Genomic DNA, 19265 nt, shown 5'->3' with positions numbered 1-19265 from the left:
GGAGATGAAACTACTGCATCATCTAAAACTTGACAGTAATTTCAAAATCACTTTCTTTCTCCCCCTTTTTTTATCCTCTCTTTATGTATGAGAATGAGGAAGTAGTCTAAGAGTCTATCAGCTGGAAAAGGAAGTATCATCCTAGTACAAGAAAAGCATAAGCAGAAACCATGCCTGTGTGTTTTTCAAAGTTTGGGATGTCGTGTTCATTTTCTTCCTGGCCTCTAGGCACAGCATTCCTTCTCCAGTTTACAGGGCAGGACCCACCTGGAACAAAGGTCTTTGATCAGAGAATTTCTTCATGACTGGCTCCTACAGAGAAAGGTGGAGGAAGTTTCAATTAATATTTATAGGTTTAATGCCTAGCTTTGGGGGAGAGAGGTTCCAGTTTCTATGACCTGTCTTGGTAAAGAGGAATTCTGGTTTCTGTGATTTGCTTCAAGGAAGAAAGAGAGGCTAGAGGACAAGAAGTAAGAACTTGCTTCTGAAGCCTTTCAATCTCCTTTAGTTCCAACTACTCAGTATGTCAAAGCACAATGTCATGTTTGGGCCCCAACACTTCCTAAGTTTAAATACACAGTGTCAAGGGGGCCTGGGACAGTAAAGCCACTAAACACCAAATCAGAACTTTTTTCCCCCCTTTGGTGCTAGGGGTAAAACCCAGAGCTTTATGCATTTAGGCAAGTGCTTCACCATTGAGTTATATCCCCAGTCCCCTGATTCCTGTTTTTATTCTATTAATTAATTATGTATTGTCATTGAGGATTGAACCCTGGGCTTGCTTTACCACTAAGTTACATGCCTCGCCCTTTTAATTTTTTTTTTTTTGGTGCTGGGGATGGAATACAGGGCCTTGTGCATGCAAGGCAAGCACTCTACCAACTGAGCTACATCCCCAGCCCCTTTATTTTGTATTTTGATACTGGGCCTTGCTAAGTTGCTGAGGGTCTCCCTAAATTGCCCAGGCTGGCCTGGAACTTAAGATCCTCCTGCCTCAGCCTCCCGAGTCACTGGGATTACAGGCGTGGGCCCGGCTCTGATTCATGTTTTGTTTTTTTTTAAATGATCTCGCCGGCTTCCCTGGGAGAACGTATGAAACATCTACTATGGGGGTCTGGGGTTGTGGCTTAGTGGTAGAGCACTCGCCTAGAACATGCGAGGTGCTAGGTTCGATCCTCAGCACCACAAAAAAAATAAATAAAATAAAGGCAATGTGTCCAACTACAACTAAAAAAAAAAATTTAAAAAAATCTAGTCAGAATCTAAATAGTTGTCATAAAATAATTACATCCCCTGCGACCTCCTGTCAAAGGGGAAATCTCCCAGATCCAGAAGGGGACACTCTAGCTAATGGGCCAGCCAAATCGACGCTGGGCACTCGTTGGTACTTTCAGAGAAGTCGGCCACTTCCGGGAGCGACCGAGTCGCACGGCGCCTTCCTCTCTATCCACCACCCTCTCTGTGGTCGCTGGGGCCCCGCCCCTCCCCGAGACTGGCCGCGAGCTCCGCGGACTCTGCCCAGGGCTCAACTTGGGGTGGCCGAGTTCCCTGTCTGTCGGATCCCGGGCCATGGCGGTCCGGGGGCCAGCGCCCAGAGCTGGTGCCAGGTGAGCAGAGTGCTGGCGAGGAGGGCTCGGTGAGCGCGGGGCCTCTTCCCAGGACTGTGGAGAAGCAGCTCCTGCCTCTGCGCCGTGTCCTCCTGGAGCCCCCAGCCGGCTCCAGTGACGTCTGAGCGTAAAGAGCAACTCTTGAAAGGACGCCCACCTTCCGCCCGGATCCTAGGCATCGGCTGCTGCCCTTTGTTGCGGTCCTCAGGGGTCATTTTGCCGCCCGCTGCACCCTGGTTGTGGTATCCTGTCCCTCGCAACTGACTGCATGCGTGGGAGCCACAAGTGCACAGATTTGAGTGGATGATCTTTCTCAGTTCTTGGCACCGCTTTAAATTTTAATTTCTCTTTAATCCATCTGCAAATTTCTAATCTAATTCTTTTAACTAAGATCTATGGTACTCCACTGAACAAAAATATTCGTCCTAATAAAGTTAATTCCATCACTTTTTTCTTTATAGCCTGGATTTTCTACACAACAGTGTGTAATTATCTCCATAACTGCTTTATTCCTCTCCTTTGTTTGTTTGTGTTGGTTCTGAGGATTGAGCACATCCCAAGCCCTTTTTATTTTTTGAGACACAACCTTGCTAAGTTACTGAGGGTCTCTAAGTTGCTGAGGCTGACCTGGAACTTCTGATCCTATTGCCTCCGCCTCCCAAACCACAGGGATTACAGGTGTGTGGGCCTGGCTTTCATAACTGCTTTCTAAGGCTTACAAATTTCTGGTCTTCTCTCTGCTTCCTGACTTTTCTTCAGGCCCAAGTTAGATCTGCACTTTCTCCATCGGTTCCTAAGGATACAGAAGGTTTTGTTTCCTTCTTGGTCGTCACAGAATGTCTTGATGTTCCTGACTCTTTTGTTTGTGGCCCTAATGGGTGAGTGAGTAACTTGGACTTTGAAGAGGTGGGTAGAGCCCTGGTTTTGGGTCCCTTTCCTTCTCTCTGGGGTGTTTAAGAAGCAAGGATTCAAGAAGCCTCCCTCCTTTTCCCTCATCACTAATTTCTGACTCCTCTTCCTCCCTGCAGAACAACTGGTAATCTACCAGGTCGGCTTGATCCCCAGTCAGTACTTTGGGGTCCTGGGAAACAAAGACTTGGATGGGTTTAAGGCGCTGACATTTCTGGCTCTCGTGCTCATCGTTCTCAACTCCACAGTAAGGGTTTTCCTTTCACCCAGGCTAGTGTGAGTGGATTGCCTAGTGGGACTTCAACTCTAGGAAACAGGAATCAATGTGCAATGTGTTTCCTCCTTTTTCTGGCAACTGGAGGTTAGAACTGAAGGTTTCCCTGAAAGTTAGAACTCTTTGCAGGGCATTGATCTTACTGTTGCTTTCTTTGGAACTATTGTCTCAGGTGTTTCAAACTCCAAGGCTACGCTGCAAGGTTCTGAATGAATTCACCATTTAGTGGAAATAGTCATTGTCCCTTAAGTTCTCAGAACTCTTGCTTCAGGGAGCCAGAGCACTTTAAAACCAGGATCAATAGCTAGAGCTGCTGCTGCTCTTCTGGCTGCTGAGGCTGTGATTTATCCTGGCATATGTCACAGCTCCAGTTTTAGCACCTGCTGCTTTCTTACAGAATGGTCTTCTTCCCCCATCTCTCTCATTCACTTGACTATGGCCTGCTCATTTTTTTCAAGATACCTCCATTGTCCCCTCTTTTGAATCCTCCTCAAGTTTCTCCTTCATGTTTCCTCCATCAAATGCAGCCCTTTTCCTGTACTTAACTAATTCCTTGAGTTGACCTCTGCTGTCACATACTTATCATTGTCTGCTCCCCGGATGGCTGTGAGCTCATTCCTCTTTCCCTAGTGCTTAGCACAGCAGAAGTGCTTTGCACATGGCAGATGATGAGTCAGGTATCTGCCAGGACTCAACTTAATGTTCTCTCAAGCTGCACCAGCTGTTTTATAGGGACCCCCCCTCTCATCATGCTGTGGCCACTTTTGATGGATCTTCATTTAGAAAAGCACTGGCCACCCAGAACCCTCTTCCACACTTTGGGGACAGAGGAGTAAAAGCATAAATGATGATATGGTTCCCAAGCTCCAGAAACTGTTATGCTTTCAGTGTAAGATAGTAAATTGTAGAAAGGGGCTTGAGGGTCTTGGCTTTTGGTAAGTCCTTCAAGATTCGGTAAAGGAATAAACACATGAGTGAAGGGAAGGGTGAGTCCCATGATTTGAAGCTTTACACGAAGAAAGTGCTGAGTGATCAGAATGGGCTGGGCCTAGTTAGCAAAGGCTCCTGCCAGCCCTGAGCTTTGAACTGAGTCTTGCATGCCTTCTTCCTGTCTCCCCCACTGCACAGCTGAAGAGCTTTGACCAGTTCACCTGCAACCTGCTGTATGTGAGCTGGAGGAAGGACCTCACTGAGCACCTACACCGCCTCTACTTCCGGGCCCGCGTATACTACACCCTCAACGTGCTGCGGGATGACATCGATAACCCGTAGGCTTCCCCCTTGGTCCTTGTTCCCTTTGCATGCCCATTCATCTGGCTGCAGGCCTCATGGAGGTCATCTTCAGCAGGCAATGTTGCTTCCCAGAGCTGTAAGGAAGGGTGCTCTGCAGAGAACTCCCGGAGAGGCTGCAGGGCTGAGAATAGGGAGCCAAAAAGAGTTCATGAGCAGCTCCCTTTTGTTCATTTCATAACCTGGGCTTCTAAATAAGGCAAGTGAAGAAAACATCCTTGCTTAAAAAAAACAAACAAACAAAAAACAGGTTTTGAATTTTTAGCAGCAAAATAACAAAAAACCCAAAAAGTTATTGCTGTCTGGGTCTGATGTAGTATTTAGTTTCTCATTCTGTCACCTCTCAGCTTCTATTCTTTTTTTATAGGTGAGGAAACTGAGTCCCAGGAATTGCAAGTGACTTGCCCAGGGTCACATCTCTCATTGGGAATAGAAGTCAGGGTAGCCTTGGTAGTGCAGTGAGATCTATGGGGTTTCTTCTTATCACTCCCCTCTCACGCCACCACCCTGCCCCGCAAGCACTTGGCTACCTGGGAGGCCCTTCCTCAGCTGAAGCTGCGCTTCACAGTGAAGGTGCTGCCTTTGCTGCTTACTTAGCCCCTTCCTGATGACTCCACCCTGGAGAGGCTGTCCTAGGCAGACCTTTGTACTGGGGCAGGCTCAGAACTGCAGAGAGACTAGGGAGGATGAGATAAAGGGACCTTCCTAATTGTCTGGAAAGGTAGCTCTTCTACTCTCAAGTTTTCCTTTGGCTGTGCACAGAGCTGGCTGAGGCTCCTGCATGCTGGGCCTTTCATTTCTACTTCTCTGGGGAGTAAACTGAGGCACCATAAGAAGCAGCTGCCTAGAACCGTGTACAGAGGTTCTAAGGGTTTAGTTCCCTCTAGGAAACCAGCCTTGTCTGGATGTTTGTTTCCCTGGGGTCGTTGCTGAGGGCACTGAAAGGCAAAGTCAGGAGAAATGAGAGTGCCCTGCTTTCTTGGCCCCTGAACCCAGCTGATGTGATTGGCTGCAGGGACCAGCGCATCAGCCAGGATGTGGAGCGATTCTGCCGGCAGCTCAGCAGCATGGTCAGCAAGCTGATCATCTCCCCGTTCACACTCATCTACTATACTTACCAGTGCTTCCAGAGGTACAGCCCCTTCTCCCCCAGAGTTTCCCCAGAGTCTGTCTCTCAGAGGTCAGGTCAGAGTCCAAGACGTCTTGCCTTCCCTGCCCCCACCTGACCCAAAGAAGTCTTCCTAGCGGTTGTGCCCTGGCCTCTGTTCTCTTTGACCCCATGTGATATTTCAGTGTCACAGTGATCCTGAAACTCTGACAGCTCACACCAGGTATCAGATGTCCCCACATAAGAGGAGAGGGTCCACAGAGCTGTTGAGACTGGACAGGGACTATCCAGGAAGGGGCAAGGAGCAAGGCTGAGGCCTGTGGGGCCGTGAGGTGCCCCACACCCTCCCTCACCCTCTCACTCTACTTTCAGCACAGGGTGGCTTGGGCCTGTGAGCATCTTCGGATATTTCATCCTGGGAACCATGGTGAACAAAACTTTGATGGGGCCCATTGTGGCCAAGCTGGTGCAGCAGGAGAAGCTAGAAGGGGATTTTAGGTGTGTCTTTTGCTTGAGGTTTCTGGACTGGGCATGATGGTTAAGGGATAGGGTCTGGGGTAAGACTGCTGAAGTTCAGATCCCAGCTGTGCTAGTTACTAGCTGCGTGATCTCAGGTGAATGCTTTCAACATCTCAAATGTTTAGTTTTCTTATCTCTACAGATTAGAATGGGATGTATGTTTGCCTACTGAGAAATAAGGAGATTATACATGAGAAGCATTGAGAACAGTGTCTGGTTGTCCATTGCCAAATTCCTTGCTTGCCTCCTTTTTTTTTTTTTTTTTTTGTGGTACTGGGGATTGAACCCAGGGCCTTGTGCATGTGAGGCAAGCACTCTACCAACTGAGCTATATCCCCAGCCTGCCAAAGTCCTTATTCTCCCTGGGTCTTCTCATGTGCTTCTGGTCTAACCAACATGACTCAGGTCTGTTGGGGCTGTCATCTAATTGATCCAGCCCTTACTCTATGATTTTCTTGGCCTCCTGGCTGGGCCTGTGGAGAGGAGGGATTGTGAACAGGAATGCACCTGTCCTGTCCTCTCTGTAGAAAGCTGAGGGTGGCCCTGTCTTTGCATGGCTCTTGCTACCCCAACAGGCCTTGGGATTTCCCACCCCTAAGACAGACCAGGGAAGGGTTGGTTGAGGCAGCCAGAGCTCTTAGGGAGGGGTTTCCTCTCTATCCAGAGCTCGCCATTGTTAGTACACATCTCCCTTTGGTCTGCCTAGGTTCAAGCACATGCAGATTCGGGTGAACGCTGAGCCTGCTGCTTTCTACAGGTGAGTCTGGTAGAGAGAGTTCCCCTTCCACTTTGCAGAGAAAGAAAGAAGAAAAGTTGAAATTGATAATTCTCCCACCCACAGAGCTCATACTGAACACTGTCACATTTGCCTGAGACTCTCACTGCCCTTCTCTGCCTTGCCCTTAGGTCCTAGGATTTGCTTCTAAAGCTGGAGTCTCCTTATAGTAGCTAGTTTTTAGTCTTAGTGCCTAACATGGGACCTGAAATGGCCACAGAATAAAATGAAGGGATGTGTCGCCGTCTTGCTGATGTCTGATGTCTCTACCTCTGTTTTCTTGTTGTGAATTAGCTTTTTTCACCAGCACCTGACATCCAAGACTGTTTCTTTTTCTCTGTAGCATGGGACTTCTCGGGAGACCTACTCCCCACAAACACCACCAGAATATGTGGTCTCCTGATGGCAGTGTTGTGAAATGTCCCTTCCCTCCAGGACCAGGGCAATCCCTGAGCTCTACCTTGTGTAAGGCCACTATCAGTGTTTGGACTGATAGTCCGGGGCCCAGAGGTTTATGTTAAGTTGCTAATCTTTGGATTAGCTATACTTGGGGTGGATCTAATGGCCTGTGTCCTTTGTTCTTCTGTCAAATTCTGCTGTATTTTGCATCTACCACTACTTGGGAACACCCAGAGTATTAGGAATCTGAGCCAGAGTTGAGTGGTAGGGTGGGGAGAGTTGGATGGGTGGCGAGTTTGCTTTCAGATTCTGCAGTTTCTTCTTAGCTTTGGGGAAAACAGTTCTTGGAGGTATTGTTCCTCTGTGGCCTCTCTATGCAAAATCTGAAGTGCCCCCCTCTTCTCCATCTTTTCTGCCTGGAGAATTTCTACTTATCCTTGAAGCCCCAAGTAAGCTCCAAGGCACTTTCCCAGGCTTCCTCAGTGGGCAGGTCTGTTTGTTGCCATAGCCCTGAGGACAGACATGCTCACACTCCATACTCCAGAAACAATGCAGTATGTCCACATGATCTCTGAACTGGGACCTCTGGAAGTCAAGAACTGTTTGTCCACTTCTTCATTGCACTGGCTGACTAGCACAGAGCCTGGCGAGTAGTGACTGCTGCAATTTATTATTTGATTAATAACAGTGGCTTTTGTTGAGGGCCCCTCATGTCTGGTATTTTATCCAGAAACGTAATTCTCAGCCTAACCTATTATGTAGGTATTATTAGCTCCATTTGACAGATGAGAAAAAATAAGGTCCTAGAGGCTTACATAACCTGCCACTGTCACCTGCCTAAAAACTGGCTAGAGCCAGGATTTGAATCAGGTCTGGCCAAGTCTAGAGTGTGTGTTCTTTCCACAAACAATATCATGAGGCAGAACAAGCAATGAATGGTTGCTAGTGACAGAAAGGGTCTGAAGCTAAGATTGTTTGGATGGGCTTGGTCTCTAAAGGAGGCCGTGATGAGGGGTGGGGTGCCCCTGCAGGCCCTGTGGACATCCCAGTCTTTCTCATCAGAGCTGGGCATGTGGAGCACATGAGGACAGACCGCAGGCTGCAGAGACTCCTTCAGACCCAGAGGGAGCTGATGTCCAAGGAGCTCTGGCTGTACAGTAAGCAGAGGGTTCCCTGGAGGCGGGAACCATACAGTGGGAATGGTCCACTTCCCTTCCCATACCTCCGTGCTTGTTTACCTGTCCTGAGAAACGTGTTCTGATGAAGGAATTAACTCAGGGGAGCCACTGCCTCTGCCGTGGGTGTCCTCAGGAGAATGAGGATCCAGGGGAATTGTGGTCCTGCTTGACTTCCTGCTCCCCATCCCAAGGATTGTATCCCCTTCAAAGCACTTGAGTAGTTCATGGATCTCCCACTTTCTGTCTCCTGTAGTTGGTATCAACACCTTTGACTATCTGGGCAGCATCCTGAGTTATGTTGTCATCGCAATCCCCATTTTCAGTGGGGTCTATGGAGACCTGAGCCCTACAGAGCTGAGCACCCTGGTCAGCAAGGTAAGAATCCCTCCTGGTGACTCCTCATGCTGCACACCCCATCCTCTGGTCTGTGCCCAGGGTCTGGGAGTTGAGGCCGGCACTGACTGCTCTCCATCCTGTCCAGAATGCCTTTGTGTGCATGTACCTCATCAACTGCTTCACCCGACTCATCGACCTCTCCACCACGCTGTCAGACGTGGCTGGTTACACACACAGGTGAGGCTGCGTTCCACTCCACTGGACTCTGAACTGAGTGTGTGCTGTTGCAAGAAGCAACTAAGTGGGAAAGGGAACAAAAAATCTCCCCATATACTAGAGGGTGTGAGTCAGTGTCAACCTTACCTGGCACCTCAGACCCTGCCTCAGGTTCTCGCTTCTTGCTCAGGATCGGGGAGCTTCAGGAGGCTCTGATGGAGATGGCCCTGAAGTTGCAGGACTGTGAGGTCCTGGATGAGACTGAGTGGGACTTGGACAAGTGAGTACTCGTGAATGCCCAGCTTGGGTTCACCCTGGTGCCCTACTCCTCCCAGCTGAGTAGCAGCAGAGTCGTGAGGTGAGTGGAAGCAACCTCCATCTGGTGCCAAGCACATTGTGATTGCTGTCACACGGTTTGGCACCCAGTGTGTGGGTTTACATCATCCCCCAGCTCATGGAAGCAAAGTGCTCACACCTGCCTGGGCCCCTTAACAAAAAAACAAAAACCTGAATGGTATCATCTCCCTCCTCTTCTTCCTGCTAAGCTCCAGCCTGCCCTTTTCTGCAGGGTGTGTCTTCTTTGTTCCCTGTGCTTCATGCAGATCCAGAGATGTCTTCATTCTCCTATCTTTGGAAATTAGGAATGTTTCTTACCTTGCCCTACCTTCAGGATCTGCTTCATCTCTACTTTTCTTGGGCAGATTACTTAACTATTCTGGGCCTCAGTTTCTTCATCTCTAAATAGGGAAGTTATGGAATCTTCCTCCTGCCTGGTTGTGAGGATTAGAGTTTATAGTACTTAGAAAGTGCTTGGACTCTGGCCACATAGTGAGCTTTCAAAAATGTAACAATCTGAATTACAGGTCCCGTGTTCAGCTCTCACTTCTTAAGAATGAATGTCTTAACAGTTGACCTATTTAGGCTGGGTGCATGGTAGCTCATGCCTTTAATCCCAGCTCAGGAGGCTGAGGCAGGAAGATTGCAGATTTGAAGCCAGGGCAACTTAGTGTCTCAAAATAAAAAAATAAAAAGGTCAGGGGGTGTAGTACAGTGGTCAGGTGCCCTCAAGTTTAATTCCTGGGGCACACAAACACACACACACACCACACACACACACACACACAGAGCTTCATGTCACTGTGGGCCTGGAGACTGGAGAGATGACACAGGAACTGTAGGAAATGGGTTGCTGTTCTGTGGGGAAGACAAGCATCCACAAAGAGCTAGGAATTCCAGAGCTTAACCAGAGTTCTGTTCCAGAGTATTAACTACTCCCATGTTACTATCAGTTTTCTGATCACACCATGACACCATGAAAATCCACCAACATTAGAATTAGCCAGAGTCAGCTCTGCAACTCTGAACAAGCTTCTCAGCCACCTGACCTGGTTTCTTTGCCTTCCAATTGAGAAGAATATCTATGATTCATGGGCATTGAGACTGATTAACATGAGTCACATCTGGGGCTTTGCTCAGTGGGTCTCTGAGTAGGTGCCCCCAGCATCCACTCCTGTATTAATGGACTCAGGCTGCCATGACACGATACCACAGACTGAGACTGACTTCAACATCAGAAATTAATTTTCTCACAGTTCCAGGAAGTACAAGATCAAGGTGTTAGCAGGGATGGTTTCTCTTTTGGCTGCTCTTGGCTTGCAGACAGTCACCTTCTTGCTTGTCCTCATGTGGCCTTTTCTCTTGTCCTGCCCCTAGAGTCCACCCCAACAGCCTTCCACCATCACCTCTGTGAATAGCCTGTCTCCATAAGAGGTTATGTTCTGAGGTCCAGGGAGTTGAGATGTTAACATAAAACTCCAAATGCAGAAGGCTGTCTCTGGAGAAGCAGCGCCTCCCACGCAGTACTCACGCTGCCTACCCTCCCTCCCCTCTCTTCTGTACCCCAGAGCCTCAGGACGGCCAGCCACGGAGTCAGCAGACACAGCTTTTCTGCTTGAGCGGGTCTCCATCTCTGCCCCCTCCTCTGACATACCCCTGGTCAAGGACCTGAACCTGAAGATCTGCGAGGGGCAGAGCCTGCTCATCACGGGCAATACGGGCACGGGCAAGACCTCCTTGCTGCGGGTTCTGGGCGGCCTCTGGGCGAGCACACGGGGTGAGAGCCCAGCCCTCCCTGCCTCTGACCCCTCCTTGGCCCTGGGGGAGGGGGCAGTGTGGTGGGCTCCAGCGTTCTTCGCTGGGGAAAGAGGGGGAGAGTCAGAGAGGAGAGGCAGTTACCTTCTCTGTGAGATCTCAAAATGGAGGCTTCTGTGGGCTCTTCAGGCTCCGTGCAGATGCTGACCGACTTTGGGCCCCATGGGGTGCTGTTCCTGCCACAAAAGCCGTTCTTCACTGATGGGACCCTTCGGGAGCAGGTCAGCCTGATCAGAGGCCTGCTCTCTCTCCTCACCCCACCTGCTTAGCTGGGACCTCTAGCAGGGCAACAGATCTCAGGCCCTAGGGAGTTACTGGACAGAAGGTGGGGTAGGAAAGTGGCCATGCTTATAATCCCAGTGACTCCAGAGGCTGAGGCAGGAGGATTACAAGTTCCTGGCCAGTCTTGCCAACTTACCAAGACCCTGTCTCAAAAAATTAAAATGGGTTGGGGATGTAGCTCAGTGGTACATCCCTAGTACTACCCTCCCCAACACACACACAAAAGTGGCAAGCCCAGAAACTGGGTTCTAAGAATGTTCTACTCAGCATCTGTGGATTCACTCTATGTACTCAAAACAACTCCTGGGTACAGGGAGATCTTCGAGGGCGCTAGCCGTTAACATGTTTATTGAGCCCTCAGGAGACTCAGACTCTTGCCCACTCCCTCTCCCAATCACTTTTTGAAGGTTGCAGTGGCCCTACCCCACTCTCTGTGCCCTGTCTCCCACAGGACTCTGGCCAGAGTGTCCCAACTCTGCTTAGGTGGAGCGGAGCCTGGCCTTCCTGGGTGGTTCCTGGGGGTTTCTGAGGGAGGGGGTTGTGTGCACCTCTGTCTCATTAGCCCTCCTCCTAGGCCAGTGTGGTTTTATTTTCAGGTGATATATCCTCTGAAGGAAATCTACCCAGACTCAGGTGAGCTGGACCTACTAAGGTCATGACTTCCATCTCAATTGCCCCTGCTCTGCCTGACTGTGACTTCACTTGCCCCCATTGGAAGAGGCTTCAGCCAGGCTGCTGGTTTCAGGTTGGGTCCCCTCCTCCCCCTGTTTACTGTTTGAGGGTCTGTACTTTGCCCTCATCTTACATTCTCTTCTCTGCCCTGAGGAGGGGTACCCATTGGAGGAAGGGAAGTCATTGTTTCAGCTGGCCCTTTCCTTATCAAGGGTGATAATGCTGTGCCTCAGCCCAGCATTCTGGGGTACCCCCCACCCCATGATGTGCCCTAGCTATTCTGGCCAGCCAGAGGAGCTGACATGTTAAGGAAGCCTTCTCTGTTTTGCAGGCTCCACTGACGATGAGAGGATTGTGAGGTTCTTGGAATTGGCAGGCCTGGTAAGTGGGGCAGGGGCCTGAGGACCTGAGCCTCCCTGGGAGCACTGACCACAAGTCTCTGGCTGATGACTGGGGTAGAGAGTGGGAGTACAAATTGGCAGTGGGAGCCATTGATCAGGTATAGGCCACAGAGGGTTGTAAAGAATTTTAAAACATGGGCTGGGGATGTGGCTCAAGCGGTAGCTCGCTTGCCTGGCATGCGTGCGGCCCGGGTTCGATCCTCAGCACCACATACAAACAAAGATGTTGTGTCCACCAAGAACTAAAAAATAAATATTAAAAAAATTCAAAAAAAAAAAAAGAATTTTAAAACAATAAAACTGACCAAGTCTGTCTGCTTTTTACTATCACCATGCTCCAGCAAGTCTAAACAATGTAGTTGATAGCATCCATACAGTACTGTGGTGTGCAGAAGTGTTAATATGGTGGGGACTAAGACTGACAGGAGCACGGATGGGCCCTTTCATGGACTTTATGCCCTCTGGGTCTCTTACAGTCCAGCTTGGTGGCAAGAACAGAGGGTCTAGACCAGCAGGTGGATTGGAACTGGTAAGAATGGAGTGGGGCACTTGGCCAGATCCCTCATAAAGACAGTGAGTTCCTGGGGGCACTGCCAAGGGATGGGATAGCCCCTGACCCCAAAGACTAGATGTTTGGTCCATCAGGCACAAGCTGTGCCCTTGAGAACAGAGTTTGGGCCTCTGGTATGGGCAGCAGGGCTGTGGCACCTCTGTCTGGGGCCAACCTCTGCACAGAGAACCTCTTCTTGCCCAGACCCATTCATGGCAAAAACCAAGCTGTCGCTTCCTTCCTTGAGCATTATCACTTGTTCTCTTTTCTAGGTATGATGTCCTGTCCCCAGGGGAGATGCAAAGGCTCTCCTTTGCCCGGCTCTTCTACCTGCAGCCAAAGTATGCAGGTGAGGCCTGCCCTGCTGTCCCAGGGACTTATGTGCCCACAAGGGTAGCAGCTTGTGTTCACGTACACCCAGCACACCTGGGCATGGCTGGGCATCTCTCTGTCCCTTGCACAAGAGGAGCAGTAGCTGGCACCTCAGGGCAGCCCTGGGGATGCTACAATACCTGCTTTTAAGCTTCCTGCTTTAGCAGCAGTTGAATCCCAAAAATTGGCCATGAGAGGGATTGTGATATAGCTTCTCTGGCTCTGCCACCAAATGAGTGGGCATCCCCACAGCTGTGCCTGTGGCAGGTGTGGACTTTTCCAAAGATACAACCTTAGGGAACTGGGCATCCCTGGATTAGGCAGTCTTAGGGAACACTGTGCTTACTACAAGAAAGAGAGATTCTGTTCTCAGATGTAGCCCACGGCTCTCTTGGCTCATCTTCTCCTCGAGGTGGGGTTCCTGTAAGCCAGACCAGCTTTCAGCCTCCCCTGGGGCCCAGCTGGGGGTGAGTGTGGGTTAGAGGAGGCAGAGGATCGAAGTCCTGTCCTGTCCTATGTGCCTTCAGTGCTTGATGAAGCCACTAGTGCCCTGACAGAGGAGGTGGAGAGTGACCTCTATCGAATTGGCCAGCAGCTGGGGATGACATTTATCAGCGTGGGACATCGGTCCAGCCTTGAGAAGGTACCAGTGTTCACGAGGGTAGACTGAGGGGAAGGAAAAACCCAGAAGCTAGGCCTGGCTAAGGCCAGGGGCTCCTCACCTTGGAGAGTCAAGGTGGCAGAGGGAATAGATTGCTTTCTTTTGTGTGGCTGAGCAGTCTGATTGCTGTGTGGTGGTTTCTCCTAGTTTCACTCCTGGGTTCTGAAACTCTGTGGAGAAGGAAAATGGGAACTGACTAGAGCCAAAGAGGAGTGAAGCCAGGGATGTGGATGGCCACCAGCAGGAGAGCCCAGCATCCTCCAGGAAGCCAGGAAGACCAGGCGGGCAAGAAGGAGCCCCAGGTTCACCTCCCATGTCTTACGCAGGAGCTCTTGCAGCAGTGGACCCAGCCCAGGGTGGCCCTGCAAGGAACACTGAGGTCCACTCACGGCTGCTTCTGTGGCCTCAGCCAGGGCCTCTGTACTCTGGAAATGCTGACTACTTACAGATGACTTCATCTTTGCTGAAGAAAGGTTTTTGTTTTTTGTTTTTTTGACAAGACAAAAACATACCTTTCATTCTGTGTGGTTAATAGACAAAATATCCTCACTTCCCCTGAGAAATAGTATATCCAAAATTCACTTAGAAGAACACTGAATATTAAAACATTATATGACAATATATAAGTGGACTGAATAGAAGTGAACTTCCAATTGTCTAAGAATATTTCACAGCACTGATAATATAAAGAAAATGTTTGGATTTATTTTCAAATTCAAAACTCTTCTGGTTGTTCTTCACTGAGGGCCTTAGAGGTGAAAAGGTAATCAGATTATCTCCAAAGGAGATGTGTCTGGCATGTTCTTGATGTCTCTCTCCTCTCCACTTGATTACTGAAGTTTAGGCCGAATCAAGAAGGTGGCATTCAGTAATGACACTTTATTATCAAGTAGTACTATTGAAGAAGACTTAGTTTCTTCTTGTTGTGAGATGTTATTTTGTGATGGTGTATTTTTTTCAGGGCTTCTCATCAAAACATCTTGTGAGGTAATTGAAGAATTTAGTTCCATTCTTTCTGCGATATCTGAAATTTCTTCCTTTTTGTTAGTTCTGTATTCATCATGGTTTATTTCAATTAAACCTTGTAATCCAGGACACTGAGCATCTTCCACTATGCTATTCCTGCTTTCAGAAATATTTGAAAACAAAATTTTCTTATCAACACGTTCACTTTTGGTGTTCCCAGGATCAGGATTCACTGGTGGTGTCATTTGTCCTAGCAGATCTTCGTCAGCCTTGCTCTCAGGTATGGCATCCAGTGGACTTAGGGGTTCTGTGTCTTTGAGAAAGACGTTCAGAAGAAAGTTCTGAGGAAGATTTAACAGGACTGTCAACTCTGAAAAACCCAGCATCAACACTGTTTTGACAAGTTCCTTTGATGTTATTGGGCTTGCCTCAGAGTGTTCTTCCTGCTTAATTTTGCCTCATTGCATTATTTATGGCAGCGAGGGGATTTCCGGCTGCAGTCCTTCCACCATCATCTTATTTTGGTTTACTTGCCATGCTTGAGATGATTTTTTTCCGAAACACTTTTTTATTTGTGCTATTGTTTTGCCATCTAGATTCCTCAAGCTTGGTCAGATTGGTGAACTGTTGGTTTACATCTTCCATCTGAAAACTAACCATATCCCCAAATGCATCCAGCTCTGCCTAGGTAGTCTCCATTTCACCTTGTTTATGTTCACAGTTATTCTCCAGTCCTTCACACTGTTTGACTCTTTCCTTAATAAGGAGTCTTGTTTGACCACTGCTGTGCAAAGAACATCTTCAGCATCATCTGGAATGTCCGATTCAAGCTTTCTGTCCCACTCAAGGCAGTGTGAAGTCAGTTTCTCAGTTTCTGAAATGTGGACATCATATGTTGGCTGAGACATCAGATCTTCATTTAATTCAAATGATGGGACATCTTTTATTGAAAGGCCATTTGAATTTTTAGTAGTAGTTTCAATTTGATTTAAGCTATGTTCTTGATTCAAAACTGTTAGAGAACCCAGAGGACACTGTAATTTATTTGAATCTTGCTGTACAGTGTTGGTTGAGTAAGTTTTACATTTTTGGGTCAAGATTTCTTTTTGTTGCTTCTTGAGTCTTCTGGTTTTAAAGGATTCCAGGTATAACTGGGTGTCAAGAAAGCATTGGCACTTGTGGGAGTCATGACTGTTACTTGATAGGTCTTCAAACCATCTAGTGGATGAAACATAAACTCATTAGGTGCAAAGGAATTCTTCCCTTTGGTTTTTGCAGGATTTATCTTAGGTAAGTTACATTTTTGATAAGGTTCCATCTGGATCCATTCCATTTGTTGCACTGGTTTGTGAATCGAAAGTATTTTCTTCATTATCAAGTTTGAAAGAAACAACCTTATCAGGTTCTGTTTCTATCTTTTCCACAGGGCTTCCTTTATTTGGTACCTTTCTTTCAGGTTCATTATCATTAGTAGCAGATCAGGTCATTCTCACTGATGTGGGCACAATAGGCTGCACAACTGTTTTCTCTTCGTCTAATACTTTCTTTTCTGAAATCTGTCTTTGACCAGGTTGGATTGCTCAAACATCAATGCCATTCTCAATCTTAGTTTGGCCTTTGATCTTGTAATCCATGAAGAAGATGGAGTAGTCTTTTTTGGCTCAGTTTTCATAGCATTCTGGTTTGATAAAAGAAAGCAAGATGCCTCAGGTCTACAAAGACCCATTTTAAATATTCCTCATTTAGTTTTTCTCTGTTCTTTTAATTTTTGAAGTTGCTTTTCTTCTTTTATTTTTGAAGCATTTGTTTTCGTTCTTCACTTAGGGGAGTTTCATTGACTTTGGCTTGGTACTGGCCTTTTCTGAAACAAGCTCTTGCAATGTCTCATCTAATTCAACAAGACATCTACCTTCCGAGGTTGGAATATTGACATCTTTCAAGCCGAAGTTTCTATTTTGCTGGGATTCCTTAGGTCTGTTTTCTTTCTGAGACGGAGATTTCCTATGAGCATATTTAGTTCAGTACTTAAATCCTAGACTCCTCAAGTTTGGTCAGGTTGGTGAACTCTTGGTTTACATCGTTTTCAGTACTTAAATCCTTTCTGTGGTGACTGGCAAAACGGATGAAGACATCCTGAGGCACTCTCTAGTGGGAAACGTCAACCAAACTAAAAGTACAAGAGTCCTCCAGGTCTGGACAACCTCGGTCACTTCCAAAGGAGTAACTCCAAAAGCTGCATCTCTGAAGAAAGGTTTAAAAGGGGACGCTGTAAGAAATGAAGGGTCAGGGTGTGCACCTGACTAAATTTTGTAATGATAGATTTCTAACTTTAATTAACGGACTTTTTATCTTTTTTTAAAGGAAAAAATAAACATTAATAAATGTTTTTGCAGCTTTTGCTCTTACTCTCCTCTCTATTATAAAATGATCTTCTTTACTGACTGTCTAACCTCAGAGCTTAGAAGGAGGGAACTCTCCCCTCTGCCCTGGCACCTGCTGCTCATGGTTTTCCACTTCTCACTTCCTCCCTCTGAAGTGGGCACCCCCTTTCTCCACAGAAAAGTCCTCTTCACCATGGCTGATTTTGGGACTGTCAGCAAAAGAGTCTCTGCCAAAGAGTCCAATGTGGATAAACTTCCTATTTTCGTGTCACCCTGTTTACTTGCCACTGGCCAGGAAGATACCAGCACTCCAGGTGCTGGGCACCCCCTTACTACTTTTTCACAAATGTATCTGGTATAGTACTTTGAAGAAATGTGCAAACAAGGCCTCTGGCCTTGAACTGGGCTTCACAGAGATGTTTACATTTTTAAGTTACAAATGGGCTCCAGGGTAACAGCTGGCAGGGGAAAGAAAAAAAGAGGAGAAGAAGCTCTCCCCTTCTTAGGTGTTGTCCTTGAAGAGTTAACTTGCCCAGAACAGTGAAAGAAAAAGCTGCTTTTATATGAACTTCTGCAGACTGTGAACTTCTGAGCCCCTCCCCTTACACACTGGGTATAAAACTCTAAAACTACCTGAACTTGGGGTTCAGGGGATTGATTGACTACAGCAAAGGCTGTACCCTCTAAACCTGGCTGCAGCCAAATAAAACTGTTTCCTGCTATCTTCGGTGCCTTGCCTCGTTTGTCCCTACTACACCTCCGTGGGCCAGTGCAGTGTAGTAAAGTCCAGGAACCACTAATCTCTAGGGCCTTTCTGCCTGTAGGTGCTGGGGATGGAGCCCAGGCCCTCGCACATTCGAGGCCCGCTCTCCACCACTGAGCCACATCCTCAGCCTCTGTCTTTGCTATCCTAACCCAGATGAAAATAAATGTCCTTCTCCTTACCAGCTAAAATAGGGTTTTTTGTTTTTGTTTTTCTGTATTTGGGGTGGAACCCAGGGGTACTCTACTACTGAATTAAATACCTGGCTCTCTTTATTTTTTATTTTGAGACAGGATCTCACTAAATGGTTCAGGCTGGCCTCAAACTTGCAATCCTCAGCCAGTCGTGGTGGTACATCTCTGTAATCCCCGCAACTCAAGGTGCTGTAGAGGGAAGATCTCAAGTTGAGGCCAGCCTTAGTAACTTAGCAAGACTCTGCCTCAAAATAAATAATAAAAAGTTCTGGGGATGTAACTCAATGATAAAGAAAATGATAAAGAACCCCAATCTCTAGTACAAAAAGCAGGAAAAAAAAACAAAACAAAAAAACCCTTGTTATCCTCCTGTCTTAGCCTCCCAAGTAATCGTGATTATGATGTGTACCACTCTGTCCAGCATTTCCTAATGTATTTTTAAGTATTTATCCATTTATTTTGGTACTGGGGATTGAACCCAGGGGTGCTTTACCACTGAAATACATCCCCAGCCCTTTTTAATTTTTTATTTTGAGATAGGATATTGCTAAATTGCTTAGGGCTTCGGTAAGTTGCTAACTAACCTCAAACTTGGAATCCTCCTTCCTCAGCCTCCTGAATTGGTGGAATTACAGGCATGTACCACTGTGGCCAACTTTTCCTAATATTTTAAAATACTCTCAGTATAGTCTGTACCTATAGTTCCTGTTGGGAGTCTCCCTGAGAACTCCCCGGGCCTTTCAAACATGGCGGCAGGCAAATTGCCAGTGGGCAGCTAGAACTCCCCGGGCCTTTCAGATAAGGAGCCCCCAATGCAACATGGCGGCAGGCAAGTTGCCAGTGGGCGGATAACAAGTTGTTTTGAAAACCTTCTAATCGGTCCTCCCGTCTTCCGTGATCGTGATTGTGGACAGCTCGTGCCCCCCATGAATCTTATGCAGGGTGGACGTGCATGCACCGTAGGTGATGATCTGACCTTTACTATGATTGGCCCCGGGAGTTTCCTGGTTTACGATAACTGACTCTCACTTTCTATATAAACTAGCACCAGCTTGCAGTAAAGTGCTTCATCTTTGTCACTGCTATCTGTGTGTGTGCATTTTAATCTCCGACGAGGAACCTTGGCCTTTCAGTTCCAGCTAGCTACTTGTGAGGAGGATTGCATGAGTCCAGGAGTTCAAGGCTAGCCTGGACCACCAAAAAAAAAAAAAAAAGAAAAACACAAATTTTTTAGATCATTGATTTACACGTTTTTAGTTTA

At 47.5% G+C, this 19265-nt stretch overlaps 1 protein-coding gene, 1 non-coding gene and 1 pseudogene across 7 annotated transcripts; 1 reads left to right on the top strand and 2 right to left on the bottom strand.

Annotated features, from left to right (window-relative positions):
• Positions 1-1453: 1453 nt before the first annotated feature.
• Abcd4 (ATP binding cassette subfamily D member 4) lies at positions 1454-17071 on the top strand. 6 transcript variants are annotated; one of them, XM_048798989.1, is made up of 19 exons: positions 1474-1607; positions 2367-2513; positions 2636-2763; positions 3919-4058; positions 5096-5212; positions 5561-5686; positions 6414-6464; positions 7944-8038; positions 8313-8434; positions 8541-8632; positions 8802-8891; positions 10516-10724; positions 10892-10983; positions 11641-11677; positions 12048-12097; positions 12594-12646; positions 12940-13016; positions 13567-13682; positions 13848-17071. In XM_048798989.1, the coding sequence occupies exons 5-19, from the start codon at positions 5148-5150 to the stop codon at positions 13914-13916; spliced, it is 1344 nt and encodes a 447-aa protein (XP_048654946.1). In that variant the 5' UTR covers positions 1474-1607; positions 2367-2513; positions 2636-2763; positions 3919-4058; positions 5096-5147; the 3' UTR covers positions 13917-17071. The 6 variants fall into 6 exon arrangements, with proteins under 6 accessions (XP_048654943.1, XP_048654942.1, XP_048654946.1 ...); XM_048798987.1 differs by having other exon boundaries at positions 1480-1607; positions 2367-2485; positions 2636-2643; XM_015493950.2 differs by having other exon boundaries at positions 1480-1607; positions 2367-2485.
• Positions 5973-6046, bottom strand: Trnav-cac. The gene has a single exon. It is a non-coding gene; the product is annotated as a tRNA-Val (tRNA).
• On the bottom strand, positions 14358-16669 carry LOC107144511 (annotated as a pseudogene).
• Positions 17072-19265: the final 2194 nt, after the last annotated feature.

Source organism: Marmota marmota, unplaced genomic scaffold, assembly GCF_001458135.2.
Source record: "Marmota marmota marmota unplaced genomic scaffold, marMar, whole genome shotgun sequence".
In the NCBI taxonomy this organism is placed as follows: Eukaryota; Metazoa; Chordata; class Mammalia; order Rodentia; family Sciuridae; genus Marmota; species Marmota marmota.
The sequence above is the reverse complement of the archived record's forward strand: the minus strand, read 5'-3'. Positions and strand labels throughout refer to the sequence as shown.

Coding starts and splice junctions, on each gene's coding strand:
- Abcd4 (XM_015493950.2), top strand. CDS start 1,570: ATGGCGGTCCGGGGGCCAGCGCCCAGAGCTGGTGCCAG. Junction 8,435..8,540: donor TGAGCACCCTGGTCAGCAAG/GTAAGAATCCCT, acceptor CATCCTGTCCAG/AATGCCTTTGTGTGCATGTA. Junction 8,633..8,801: donor GTGGCTGGTTACACACACAG/GTGAGGCTGCGT, acceptor CTTCTTGCTCAG/GATCGGGGAGCTTCAGGAGG.